This window comes from Sinocyclocheilus anshuiensis, unplaced genomic scaffold, assembly GCF_001515605.1.
Source record: "Sinocyclocheilus anshuiensis isolate Anshui unplaced genomic scaffold, SAMN03320099.WGS_v1.1 scaffold350, whole genome shotgun sequence".
Taxonomy (NCBI): Eukaryota; Metazoa; Chordata; class Actinopteri; order Cypriniformes; family Cyprinidae; genus Sinocyclocheilus; species Sinocyclocheilus anshuiensis.
The window spans coordinates 151,553-164,986 of record NW_015546064.1 but is presented as its reverse complement, the minus strand read 5'-3'; the positions used below and the strand labels follow the sequence as shown (position 1 = coordinate 164,986).

The window sequence follows — 13,434 nt, the reverse complement described above, 5'->3', positions numbered from 1 at the left end:
CACACACACACACACACACACACACACACACACACACACATCACTGACACCGAGACAGATGCATTACATGATGGATTCTGAAAGGCATCTGACACACGACATTTTAATGAGCTCATTTCATTAAAGTTAAAGACAAAAATACCAATGTACAGAGTGGAGCGAAAGATGAAACGTGGGAATGGCGAAATCACACACACACACACACACACACACACATACTCTCTCACACTCACACACTCACACTCAAAACCACAGAGCAGAGATGAGAGAGACAGAAAGCCAGAGAAGAGGAAGAGAAGAGCACATGATGTGTCTTCATCAGGGTCTTTGGCTTTTATTCAGTTGAAAACAACATACATTGCTGAAGAAGCAGCGATGCATTACGTGAGACTTGCTTTTAGAGAATATACCTTGAAATAAGTTTTTAATTCAGTTTTTTTTCACCCCATCAGTAAATTGTTTGTTTGTTTGTTTGTTTATTGTCAGCTGTACATTTGAAATAAAAAATATTTGCCACTAGACATATTCAACAAACAAAAACCAGCTTTTTTCATACAGTTTTGCTTCCCATCAGTAAATTATTGTTTCTAAATTTTGCTAGATTTACACACTAGTCAAATGATCTTAATTCAGCATCAATTCTCTGAAAACAAGGCTTGTTAGATTGAGCAGTTTTCCTTCTCAGGGGAATTGATGTTGTTGTATGGATGTACAACACATTGATCTCGGTGTCAGTCTCCGCTCCAGCACACATGCAGCTGATCCCTGTTCATCATGCTTGTGTGACCCGCAGTGACCCGTCTGATGGCCGCTGCTCTCCTCAAATAAACCGCAGGCTGTCGAGAGGATGATTTGCTGTAGTGCTGCTCTCAGACGCGTGACAGTCGGCCGTGTTTAGCTCTTCCGCAGCCGTCTGTCTGCTTCCAGACGCACACTTATTCAGAGCTTTGATATTAGTTTGCAAAAGTTGTTTTTGCCTTTAATGATGAGGAACATAAAAATAATTGAGTTCTGCAAAAAAAAAAAGTGAGTGCACAGAAAAGAATGCAGCAGATTACAGACACTGTCTGTAAAGATAGATCGCTACTTTCACTGGCGGAACTGAGCAAGTCAGACAATACTGACAACACTGTGTCTAAAATGTAACAGTATTAACTTGTTTATTGAACTATTGTATAAATCAATATTCACATTTGCAGTCGTGGTTTTGGGGAAAAGCAGCACTCTTGCTGTGTTATATTGCTAAACTATATCATATTATATAAATAAAAGGGTGTTTTTTCCCCTCGTATCTTTGAGGCTCATATAACTGCGTTCTAATAGACTCCATCACACAGTCAGTCAGTCATTCTCCATCGTGATCAGCAGCAGGTCTGGACGGGGCGCTGCGTCAATGTAACATGTTATTATTCTATAATTAATTGCAACACATTATATTATTTATACACATATATATAAACACACATTGTTTTATTTCACCAAAATAGATGTACAGTATTCAGGATAGGATGTATACAAATGGTGGACACACACACATATATATATATATATATATATATATATATATATATATGTGCAACAGAGATAAAAATATAGAAAATTGTCAATTTCAGAAGCACAACAGCAAGAGAGATGATTTGTTTCACACTGAAAGAGAATGAAAGAGAGATATGGAGCATTTTATGAGTTTTCTCGAAACACTGAAACACTGATCAATCAATCTGTCAGTGTCATTTTTCACTCTGTCCTTCTTAAAGAAAGAAACTCTTTGTCATTTAAATGCATCTGTGAGTGTGTGTGTGGGTGTGTGAGAGAGTGTGTGTGTGTGTAGAGGAGTGTGTGTGTGTGTGTGTGTGTGTGTGGATGATGAATGAATCAGTGATCGGAAAATCTCTGTCTTCACTTATTATTTGGTCAGACTGACAAACGTTCTGGCATTTAAACAACAAAACTGGATTAAAAATAAGGACGTCAGTAAATTCATTTGAACACAGTTTGATGGTGTTGCATGTCAGATTGTTATTTATTGTTGCAGGATCACAAGTATAGAGTGAAAGCTGTGCTCGTTTGCTTCAGTTGAGCATGACATCATCACTGCAGTAATGATTTTGCTGTAATTAACCGCCATAGATCGGATATCACTCACAATAATGACACAGCCGTCATCCAATCACATTGCTGAATCTTCAACACTCCAGCCAATCACATTAGCCTGTTTAGAGTGCAGGTCCCTCCCCCGTCTGCCTCTGCCTGAGGGGTTTCAGTGAGTCGATGGCATTGATTTGTTTATGTTTGGCAGTGGTGTAATGTAACGAAGTAATAATACTTTGTTACAGTACTTAAGTATTGTTTGGGAGTATCTGTGCTTTATTTGAGTTTTTATATTTCAGCCAACTTTTACTTTTACTCCATTACATTTTCTAATTAAAAAGTATACTTTTACTCTGATACATTTCCCCGAAGCATATTCGTTACTTACTACAAAAGAGTCAGAAGTCAGAAGAACACGGACTGCAGGAAAGCATGTTTGACGAATCAGTGGTCTGGCGTTTGCAAGTTGGACTCATAAAAACACCTTTGCTCATCTGCAAACAAGTGCGCGCACAACCGCAGGTGATTCATTTTCCACTCAAGTCGAGTCTGGAGTGTGCGATATACAGTATATCTTCTGCGATGATATGTTAAGTGTTGTTGTAATGATGTGCGATCTGACATTATCAAGTAGGCTATAATCACCAAATCACACACAGAGTGCACGCACGTGATTTATTAGTCTATTAAAACTCAAAATTCCAGGCATTCTAAATTGTAGGAATCAGAGATTAAGATTTAACATTTGTACCCTCTGATGATCATCATAAGATGATCTGACCCCAGTGTTCACTGCCGACTGTGTTCCAGTGTGAACGGCTCCACTGATTATAGGACAGACTCAGGTTTTTGTTTAGACCTGTTGTGACTGTAGATGTTTATGTTTGGCAGTGGTGTAATGTAACGAAGTAATAATACTTTGTTACAGTACTTAAGTATTGTTTGGGAGTATCTGTGCTTTATTTGAGTTTTTATATTTCAGCCAACTTTTACTTTTACTCCATTACATTTTCTAATTAAAAAGTATACTTTTACTCTGATACATTTCCCCGAAGCATATTCGTTACTTACTACAAAAGAGTCAAGAGTCAGAAGAACACGGACTGCAGGAAAGCATGTTTGACGAATCAGTGGTCTGGCGTTTGCAAGTTGGACTCATAAAAACACCTTTGCTCATCTGCAAACAAGTGCGCGCACAACCGCAGGTGATTCATTTTCCACTCAAGTCGAGTCTGGAGTGTGCGATATACAGTATATCTTCTGCGATGATATGTTAAGTGTTGTTGTAATGATGTGCGATCTGACATTATCAAGTAGGCTATAATCACCAAATCACACACAGAGTGCACGCACGTGATTTATTAGTCTATTAAAACTCAAAATTCCAGGCATTCTAATTTGTATACGGCAAAATGCTTCTGTATGCTTTTTATATTTATATAATTTAATATAGTTAACTTAATCTATATCACACAAAGAGTATGTTTTTCTGCAGATATCAGAATGAACACATTTAATCATCATTTTATACAAGTTCAGTAAAACAATAAGTGACTTACATTTTAGACATAATATTGCTTGTTTTTGCTCAATTTTGCTAACGAAAATAGTTCCGAACAAAGATCACAGCACTGTTTTGCGTCTCTGAGCAATGGATGGTGTTTACTTATTGAATGAATCAGCTTTTTGAACGAATCGGTTGAATAAATGATTCAGTGATTCACTCATTAACACGGTCAAATACGTTGTTTCTGAATGAATCAGTCGTTTGAATGAATCGGTTGAATAAATTATTCAGTGATTCACTCATTAACACGGTCAAATACCTTGTTTCTGAATGAATCAGTCGTTTGAATAAATCGGTTGAATAAATGATTCAGTGATTCACTCATTAACACAGTCAAATGCTTTGTTCCTGAATGAATCAGTCGTTTGAATGAATCGGTTGAATAAATTATTCAGTGATTCACTCATTAACACGGTCAAATACCTTGTTTCTGAGTGAATCAGTCGTTTCAATGAATCGGTTGAATAAATTATTCAGTGATTCACTCATTAACACAGTCAAATGCTTTGTTCCTGAATGAATCAGTCGTTTGAATGAATCGGTTGAATCTCAATGACTCACTCATTAACAGTCACTTGCTGCCACCTACTGGCGGTTTTCATTTCTACTATTTTTTCATGTTTTAAATTATTTCAAATATCAGTATTCAACGTTTTATGTTAAAACCAAAACATTAGGCCTATTTATGCATCTGTAACTGCAGTTTAAATGCATCCATGTCCCCTCTGAGATACATAAACTGTGTAAATACATCTCAATACTATTTCAGATGCAGATTCCAGAAATGGTTTTCTCAGACAGACAGACAGACAGAGGCTTTATCCGAGACTCTGGAGCGCCGGGATCAGCCTGTATTAAAGCTCACAGCCCAGTGAAAGGTGCAGCGGGAGAGACACCGATTATACACGGATCCAGACTGATCCTGGCCTTCAGCACCACACAAAACTGACTGTTTCGGATCATCCTGCCATCTGATTGGTCGCCTCTCTTACTTTCATTTGCATACCAAATCATGATTGGTCAGTTCTTTTTTAGATTGATGGAACTCAGTCTCTTTTTATTTATTGGTTACACGTGCTGTTCAGCGTTAAACTTCAGACTGAAACCAAGCTAGAGCTGCTGGTCTTTCTCTACGATGACTAACTTATGACGTAAGGTTTCAAGGAACTAATCAAAATATACATTTAAAATGAATAAAAAATCTTTGAAACTGGAAAAAAAAAGAATGAAAACACAGCAGTATATGCAGTATATACAAAAATAACGTAACTGTAGGCTACAGTATATATTTCTCACAAACACTGATGTTTACAGCACATTCACATTGAGTTTCAGTCAAATGTGTTTTATTGACAATAGAAATAATGATATATTTATTTATTTTTCAAAGCATCTGTAGTTCAGCTGCGTCCAGAACAAACAACATACAAAACACCACAGACCCTGTAATTGCGGTTTTTACAATGTTTCCAGTTTTATTGGTATTATTCATGTGTGTGTGTGTGTGTGTGTGTGTGTGTGTGAGAGAGAGAGAGAGAGAGAGAGAGAGTTGAAATTGCTTCAGGCATTATCTGTATTTCTAACATTTTTATTTATTTATTTTGGTAAGGACGGATTTGTGGGAGTGTGTGCGTGCGTGCATGCGTGTGTGTGTGTGTGTGTGTGTGTGTAGTTTAGATGTGCTCTACATCTTAAGGAAACACTCCAGGGCAAATTAATGAAGAAAACTGAAACAAATCACTAAAGCATTAAAATATTTGCAAGATTCTCAGAATCAGTGTCATGACAACACAATCCAGGAAGCTTTTACATGAAAGCTCAGAAGAGCTGCGGCATCTGAACCTGAATTAAGTCAAACATTAAAACATTAATGCGCTGCTGTGGTTTAGTGGTTAAAGATCTGGGCAGACTTCCAAAAGGTTGTAGGTTTGAACTCTTTAAATTCTTCTGAAACACTGTTTTGTGCCCTTGAGCGCAGCGCTTGACCTCGGGTTTCTCCGGGAGGAACGAACCTGCGCGAAAGCTTAATGTAAGTCACTTCGGATGAAAGCTTCTGCAAATGAATAAATGTACATGCAGTTACTCTGGGCTTTTTGCTGCAGACTTCAGTTCATCTGCTCTTCTCATGAGGATAGTTACATTTGCAAAGAGCACTCATGAATACGGCAATCCCGTCTTCCCGAAGAGAAACACGACATGTCCTGATATATCATCTTCAGGATGCTCGCGTCATGAAAAATACAGCAGCGGAAACATAAAGAAAAACTGTTTATTCTTGAGAGCTGCGTGTTTCCCGAGAGAACGTCTGCGGTCGGTGCGGTTGGGAATAAGAGTTTCGCTCTGAGCCTTACTCTCACAAGTATTCAACACGGTTAGAACAAATACATGCAAAGCTAATAAAAATCAAGCTAAATTGTGCGTATGAGTTGCATTGAATCCACAAAGCAATGTGGGAGTTAAAATGCTTGAAATTTATTGACTCTCTTAGAATAAATAAAGTTTATTTAAACACATCTTGCTGGGAACACACAAACACGCCAATGTTTTCATAGCAGGATTTTTCCAGTGTGATGCAGCATGCAATAACGCTGCTGGACATCGTGTAGATGCACCATCATTTGGTGGAAATGCTCATGTTATTTCTCTCTCTCTCTGCAGGGAAAGAAGAATCGGTGGCCACCTTCAAGGGAACCGAGTTCTTCTGCTACGATCTGTCCATGACTCCCATCCAGAGCAGCACGGATGAGATCACGCTGTCCTTCCGAACGCTCCAGCGCAACGGTCTGATGCTTCACACCGGGAAATCTGCAGACTACGTCAACCTGTCGCTGAAGAGCGGCGCCGTCTGGCTCGTCATCAACCTGGGCTCCGGCGCCTTCGAGGCGCTCGTGGAACCGGTGAACGGGAAGTTTAACGACAACGCTTGGCACGATGTTAAAGTCACGCGAAACCTGCGACAGGTAAGACTGAGCGCTCGCTTCTTTAAAGACATTGCCGTGCATATTGATCTCTAACAGATGCACTGAATGTTGGGAATCACTGTGGAAGGGCTTGATCGCACATCATTGGCTGGAAACGTTGTTTAAATGACGGCCCATAATCCCCAGTGCTTCCCGACAGCTGCCGCGTGATTCCTGACAGGTCTGGGAGCAGCGATGTGTGTTTTCTTGTTAGACCTGATCCAGACCGATACAGACCCATGCCTCCTGCTTCAGGACTTCATTATGTGCACCTTAACTTAATGTTCTGTTCAGAGAAGAGTTGTCCGTCTGAAATTGACTCCAACCTAATGAAGTCGGCAGTCCTTAGGGGATGAGAGCGCCGGTCTGGTTCTACAGGCTGAAATCAAGGATTTTATGATCGGACCTGATTGACTTTACATGCCCGCATTGAAAAAGAACAGAAACATGTATTAACAGAACAAATAACAGCACACGACACTAAACACAATATGGAGAAACGCTCACAGAACGTTAACCCAAGCGTGAACCGTATGCAACACAATGAGATGTGTTCGGCATCATTTATTAAAGGAGCTTCATTACGAGCGCAAACTGACGGAGCAAACGCAATCTACTCTGAAGACTCCGAGAGACGTTCCATTCACACACACACACACACACACACACACACACACACACACACACATAATGAATGTTCATTGACGGAAACACAAACTAGCTTCACATACTGTACAGATATAGGCGATTCTTCAGCTATGCCCACTTTTGTCATTCTAAACTGCATATCTTCCAGTTAGCATTTGATGTGTCCTAAATACAATCTTAAAATCATATTTTCACATTTTCTGCATACTTGCACCAAATTACAGCTGGATTAGAAGTAGCACACAATAAAAATAGTGATATTTACCTTGATTTTTCTTTATATTTTATCTCCTCGCTGACACCTCTCGTAAACTAGCTTTAGAAAAATAAATCTCTAATAGGCCAGAATTGTTGGTTGTGATGGAATGATGCTATTCTGCTATTTTTATATTTGATATAAATATGTATTGTCTATAATTTGAACTTTTGTCACATAGTGTGTTATGATGAATGTGGTTTTATTTCCGGTATATGTGTAAAGCACTTTGGTCATTGGTGCTTTATAGATAAAAAGACAAAAAAAGGAATATTTCTTTTTGTATAATAAATATTGAAATGGTTGATGCTTATTTCACTTGTTGTGCAGATCATTATAGATTAGATAAAATGCATAATTCATAATATTCATATTTTATTGATGGGTTCTAAAGTCTGGGTTTGGAATGAGTAAAACAAAATCTAAAAGACATCTGAAAATGAGTAAAAATTAAAAAATGAAGGAAAAACATATTTAGATTGACCTAAATATGAAATTAATTGTAATCAACCGCTGGTACATAAATGTGTGTATAGCTGAAGAAACCCTTACATTCTTCATGTCTTTCTACACGACTGACACACACACACTCACAGATTGAATAAAAGTGAAGAATGGTTCAATACAGCTCCTGTAATTGGCAGTTGCAGATAGCAGTGTGGAGATGCGATCGATTTCACTTACATTCCTCGCTCGTTCTGTCTCTGCTCTGGTAATTGTAATTGGAACGAATATCTTGTCACCCGTAATAAGAGCGATTGTAATTGGCTGCTGTGGCACGAGGGCGTGTCCGCTGTAATAATGCCTATTGCTATTGGCTGATAGTGTGAATCCAGAGAGGAAACAAAAGGGAAAATCTTTTGTCCGCCACTGAATTCAATTACACACCCGAGTCTTTATTCTCCTCAGAGAACAAACGAGGGAGGCTTGGGTTCAGAACCACTATCGTAAAAAACAGCTTAAACATCTTTGTTGGTTTATGCTGGTTTAGCTACCCAAAACTCCTTCAAAACCAACAAACTGAGACCAGCGGACCTCCTCAGGCTGCTTTTCCAGGGGATTTAATGGAGGATGTGAGCTGAACGCACCATCAGACACCAGAGAATACATTCATACATGAAGATGCAAATTTATGAGTGTTTGAGAGTCACATTTAATTCTAGACGTCTTAATGAGGACGTAAAGATGCAGAAAGATTTGTGCAGGATTTATGGGATAGCAAATATCAATAGCTCAGTGTAAAAGCATATAGAAGTCATTGTAAAGACCCACCATGATAAAAAACGAACACGTGTGTGTGTGTCAGAGGTGGCTGGATTATTGATCTGATTCAGACATACACTGACCTCACATTTACTCAAAGCTGTACCTCAGATAATCAATAGAGTAGCTGTGACATTCACAAACACAGAGGAGGAATTATCCTCTAAAGCGTGTGTGTGTGGGTGCGTGTGTGTGTGTGTGCGTGTGTGTGTGTGTGTGTACGCGTGTGTGCGCGTGTGTACGCGCCAGTGTTTATTCTGTGTGTAATATATAACAGTCAGAATGAGGGAAATAAATAAATGAAAATCAATGTAATAAATAATTAAATGTAAAGCTGCAGCACAACATCGCCACCAAGTGGTGAGCAGTGAAAGTGCTGAGAGTTTCTCCACTTCCTGTCCTTCATGGAGATCCGATCCAAACTGAAAACAAACACATCAAAGATGGTGGACTGATTTTGTTAAGGTACTTTTACTAATATAACCAAGAGTGAAAATCTTTGATAAAAATAAGCCATTCTAATATAAATTGACTGCATTTATTGTGCATTTGAATGCTTAGCAGTGTGCATGTTAAGATGAACTGAAGTCGAGAGTCATGAGCTTCTGTGTTCACCGCAAAAAAAACAAAACAATCATTTTCTTCCTCTTGTTTTCCAGTACACATATCTAAACAGTCATGAGTCAAGAAACATTCACTGGAGAAGTGAAATGACTGAAGATGCAGAATGAAGTTAATTTATGCTTAAAATGAGAACAAATATCTGCCAGTGGGGTCAGAAAACAAAATCATAATTTAAAGGGGAAACATTATTGTTGTTGTTTTAATCTTAAACACACTTCATTTTGATATTTTTTTGAGAAAACAACACTTAATATCTTCAGTCATTTTGCTTCTCAAGTAAATGCATCTTGATATATGAATGTTATTTGTGCTGGAAAGCAAGAGAAGTGAGTTTCTGCAGTGTTTGTGTAGCGTGAATCAGATCAGCTTTAGACTGATGTGTGGAAACGGTCTGATGTTGATTTCAGTGTGTTTTCATGATAAATATACCGGCGTCAAACACTTCGGATGGAGCTGCTGTATTTGATCACAGCTGTTCTTCTCTTAGCGGATACTCTACGTGTCTGATAACTTTATAGGGAACTATCTGAGGTTCGATTCTCGCTGCCGTTTCTAGGAAGAGGTCGTGACATTTTCTCTTCAGCGTTTCTATTACAGACTGATTCCTGAGAATCAACATAACGTGGATATTCCAGCGCAGGTGAGAGTGTCACGCACAGACCTGAAACCTGATCTATAACACTTCCTGTCTACCTTTTCGAGTCTTCTGAGCATAGCCATAGTACAGTCAGAAAACACTGCTGGTGCATGCTGCAGTGATTGGCTGAGGATGCTTGAGTGCGCAGTGCTGATTGGTTGAGGTGATAATTGGAGGCGGAGTCATTCACTCCTCAGCCTCTCCCTGCTGTCTGTCTCTCAGCAGCAGTGCTTTAGAATCATATTTCACTGTTTTACTGTATTCTTCATCAAATTAATAAAGCAGCTTTGTGCGAGTGCGTGTGCGTGTGTGAGCGTGTGTCTGAGTCTGAGTGTGTGTGCGTGTGCATGTGCGAGTGCATGAGTGTGTGTGTGTGTGTGTGTGTGTGTGTGTGAGTGTGTGTGTGTGTGTGTGAGCATGTGTGCATGTGAGTGTGTGTCTGTGTTTGTGTCTGTGTGTGAGTGTGTGTGTCTGTGTGTGTGTGTGTGTGTGTGAATGTGAGTGTGAGTGTGTGAGCGCGTGTGCGTGTGTGTCTGTGTGAGTGTGTGTGTGTGAGCATGTGTGCATGTGAGTGTGTGTCTGTGTTTGTGTCTGTGTGTGAGTGTGTGTGTCTGTGTGTGTGTGTGTGTGTGTGAATGTGAGTGTGAGTGTGTGAGCGCGTGTGCGTGTGTGTCTGTGTGAGTGTGTGTGTGTGAGCATGTGTGCATGTGAGTGTGTGTCTGTGTTTGTGTCTGTGTGTGAGTGTGTGTGTCTGTGTGTGTGTGTGTGTGTGTGAATGTGAGTGTGAGTGTGTGAGCGCGTGTGCGTGTGTGTCTGTGTGAGTGTGTGTGTGTGAGCATGTGTGCATGTGAGTGTGTGTCTGTGTTTGTGTCTGTGTGTGAGTGTGTGTGTCTGTGTGTGTGTGTGTGTGTGTGAATGTGAGTGTGAGTGTGTGAGCGCGTGTGCGTGTGTGTCTGTGTGAGTGTGTGTGTGTGAGCATGTGTGCATGTGAGTGTGTGTCTGTGTTTGTGTCTGTGTGTGAGTGTGTGTGTCTGTGTGTGTGTGTGTGTGTGTGAATGTGAGTGTGAGTGTGTGAGCGCGTGTGCGTGTGTGTCTGTGTGAGTGTGTGTGTGTGAGCATGTGTGCATGTGAGTGTGTGTCTGTGTTTGTGTCTGTGTGTGAGTGTGTGTGTCTGTGTGTGTGTGTGTGTGTGTGAATGTGAGTGTGAGTGTGTGAGCGCGTGTGCGTGTGTGTCTGTGTGAGTGTGTGTGTGTGAGCATGTGTGCATGTGAGTGTGTGTCTGTGTTTGTGTCTGTGTGTGAGTGTGTGTGTCTGTGTGTGTGTGTGTGTGTGTGAATGTGAGTGTGAGTGTGTGAGCGCGTGTGCGTGTGTGTCTGTGTGAGTGTGTGTGTGTGAGCATGTGTGCATGTGAGTGTGTGTCTGTGTTTGTGTCTGTGTGTGAGTGTGTGTGTCTGTGTGTGTGTGTGTGTGTGTGAATGTGAGTGTGAGTGTGTGAGCGCGTGTGCGTGTGTGTCTGTGTGAGTGTGTGTGTGTGAGCATGTGTGCATGTGAGTGTGTGTCTGTGTTTGTGTCTGTGTGTGAGTGTGTGTGTCTGTGTGTGTGTGTGTGTGTGTGAATGTGAGTGTGAGTGTGTGAGCGCGTGTGCGTGTGTGTCTGTGTGAGTGTGTGTGTGTGAGCATGTGTGCATGTGAGTGTGTGTCTGTGTTTGTGTCTGTGTGTGAGTGTGTGTGTCTGTGTGTGTGTGTGTGTGTGTGAATGTGAGTGTGAGTGTGTGAGCGCGTGTGCGTGTGTGTCTGTGTGAGTGTGTGTGTGTGAGCATGTGTGCATGTGAGTGTGTGTCTGTGTTTGTGTCTGTGTGTGAGTGTGTGTGTCTGTGTGTGTGTGTGTGTGTGTGAATGTGAGTGTGAGTGTGTGAGCGCGTGTGCGTGTGTGTCTGTGTGAGTGTGTGTGTGTGAGCATGTGTGCATGTGAGTGTGTGTCTGTGTTTGTGTCTGTGTGTGAGTGTGTGTGTCTGTGTGTGTGTGTGTGTGTGTGAATGTGAGTGTGAGTGTGTGAGCGCGTGTGCGTGTGTGTCTGTGTGAGTGTGTGTGTGTGAGCATGTGTGCATGTGAGTGTGTGTCTGTGTTTGTGTCTGTGTGTGAGTGTGTGTGTCTGTGTGTGTGTGTGTGTGTGTGAATGTGAGTGTGAGTGTGTGAGCGCGTGTGCGTGTGTGTCTGTGTGAGTGTGTGTGTGTGAGCATGTGTGCATGTGAGTGTGTGTCTGTGTTTGTGTCTGTGTGTGAGTGTGTGTGTCTGTGTGTGTGTGTGTGTGTGTGAATGTGAGTGTGAGTGTGTGAGCGCGTGTGCGTGTGTGTCTGTGTGAGTGTGTGTGTGTGAGCATGTGTGCATGTGAGTGTGTGTCTGTGTTTGTGTCTGTGTGTGAGTGTGTGTGTCTGTGTGTGTGTGTGTGTGTGTGAATGTGAGTGTGAGTGTGTGAGCGCGTGTGCGTGTGTGTCTGTGTGAGTGTGTGTGTGTGAGCATGTGTGCATGTGAGTGTGTGTCTGTGTTTGTGTCTGTGTGTGAGTGTGTGTGTCTGTGTGTGTGTGTGTGTGTGTGAATGTGAGTGTGAGTGTGTGAGCGCGTGTGCGTGTGTGTCTGTGTGAGTGTGTGTGTGTGAGCATGTGTGCATGTGAGTGTGTGTCTGTGTTTGTGTCTGTGTGTGAGTGTGTGTGTCTGTGTGTGTGTGTGTGTGTGTGAATGTGAGTGTGAGTGTGTGAGCGCGTGTGCGTGTGTGTCTGTGTGAGTGTGTGTGTGTGAGCATGTGTGCATGTGAGTGTGTGTCTGTGTTTGTGTCTGTGTGTGAGTGTGTGTGTCTGTGTGTGTGTGTGTGTGTGTGAATGTGAGTGTGAGTGTGTGAGCGCGTGTGCGTGTGTGTCTGTGTGAGTGTGTGTGTGTGAGCATGTGTGCATGTGAGTGTGTGTCTGTGTTTGTGTCTGTGTGTGAGTGTGTGTGTCTGTGTGTGTGTGTGTGTGTGTGAATGTGAGTGTGAGTGTGTGAGCGCGTGTGCGTGTGTGTCTGTGTGAGTGTGTGTGTGTGAGCATGTGTGCATGTGAGTGTGTGTCTGTGTTTGTGTCTGTGTGTGAGTGTGTGTGTCTGTGTGTGTGTGTGTGTGTGTGAATGTGAGTGTGAGTGTGTGAGCGCGTGTGCGTGTGTGTCTGTGTGAGTGTGTGTGTGTGAGCATGTGTGCATGTGAGTGTGTGTCTGTGTTTGTGTCTGTGTGTGAGTGTGTGTGTCTGTGTGAGTGTGAGTGTGAGTGTGCGTGTGCGTGTGCGTGTGCGTGCGTGAGAGTGTGTGTGTGTGTGTGAGTGTGTACCTGAACGCTCGTGAGTGTGTGTGTGTGTGTGTGTGAG

The 13,434-nt window shown here is 41.6% G+C and overlaps 1 protein-coding gene across 1 annotated transcript in view; it reads left to right on the top strand.

Annotated features, from left to right (window-relative positions):
• LOC107699612 (neurexin-2-like) overlaps positions 1-13,434 on the top strand; it is a gene marked incomplete at its 3' end in the record, with an annotated part of 357,587 nt that overhangs the window by 193,389 nt on the left and 150,764 nt on the right. Inside the window, exon 8 of the mRNA XM_016500932.1 lies at positions 6,317-6,618. Coding sequence (XP_016356418.1) covers positions 6,317-6,618 — 302 coding nt within the window. The remainder of the gene's footprint in view (positions 1-6,316; positions 6,619-13,434) is intronic.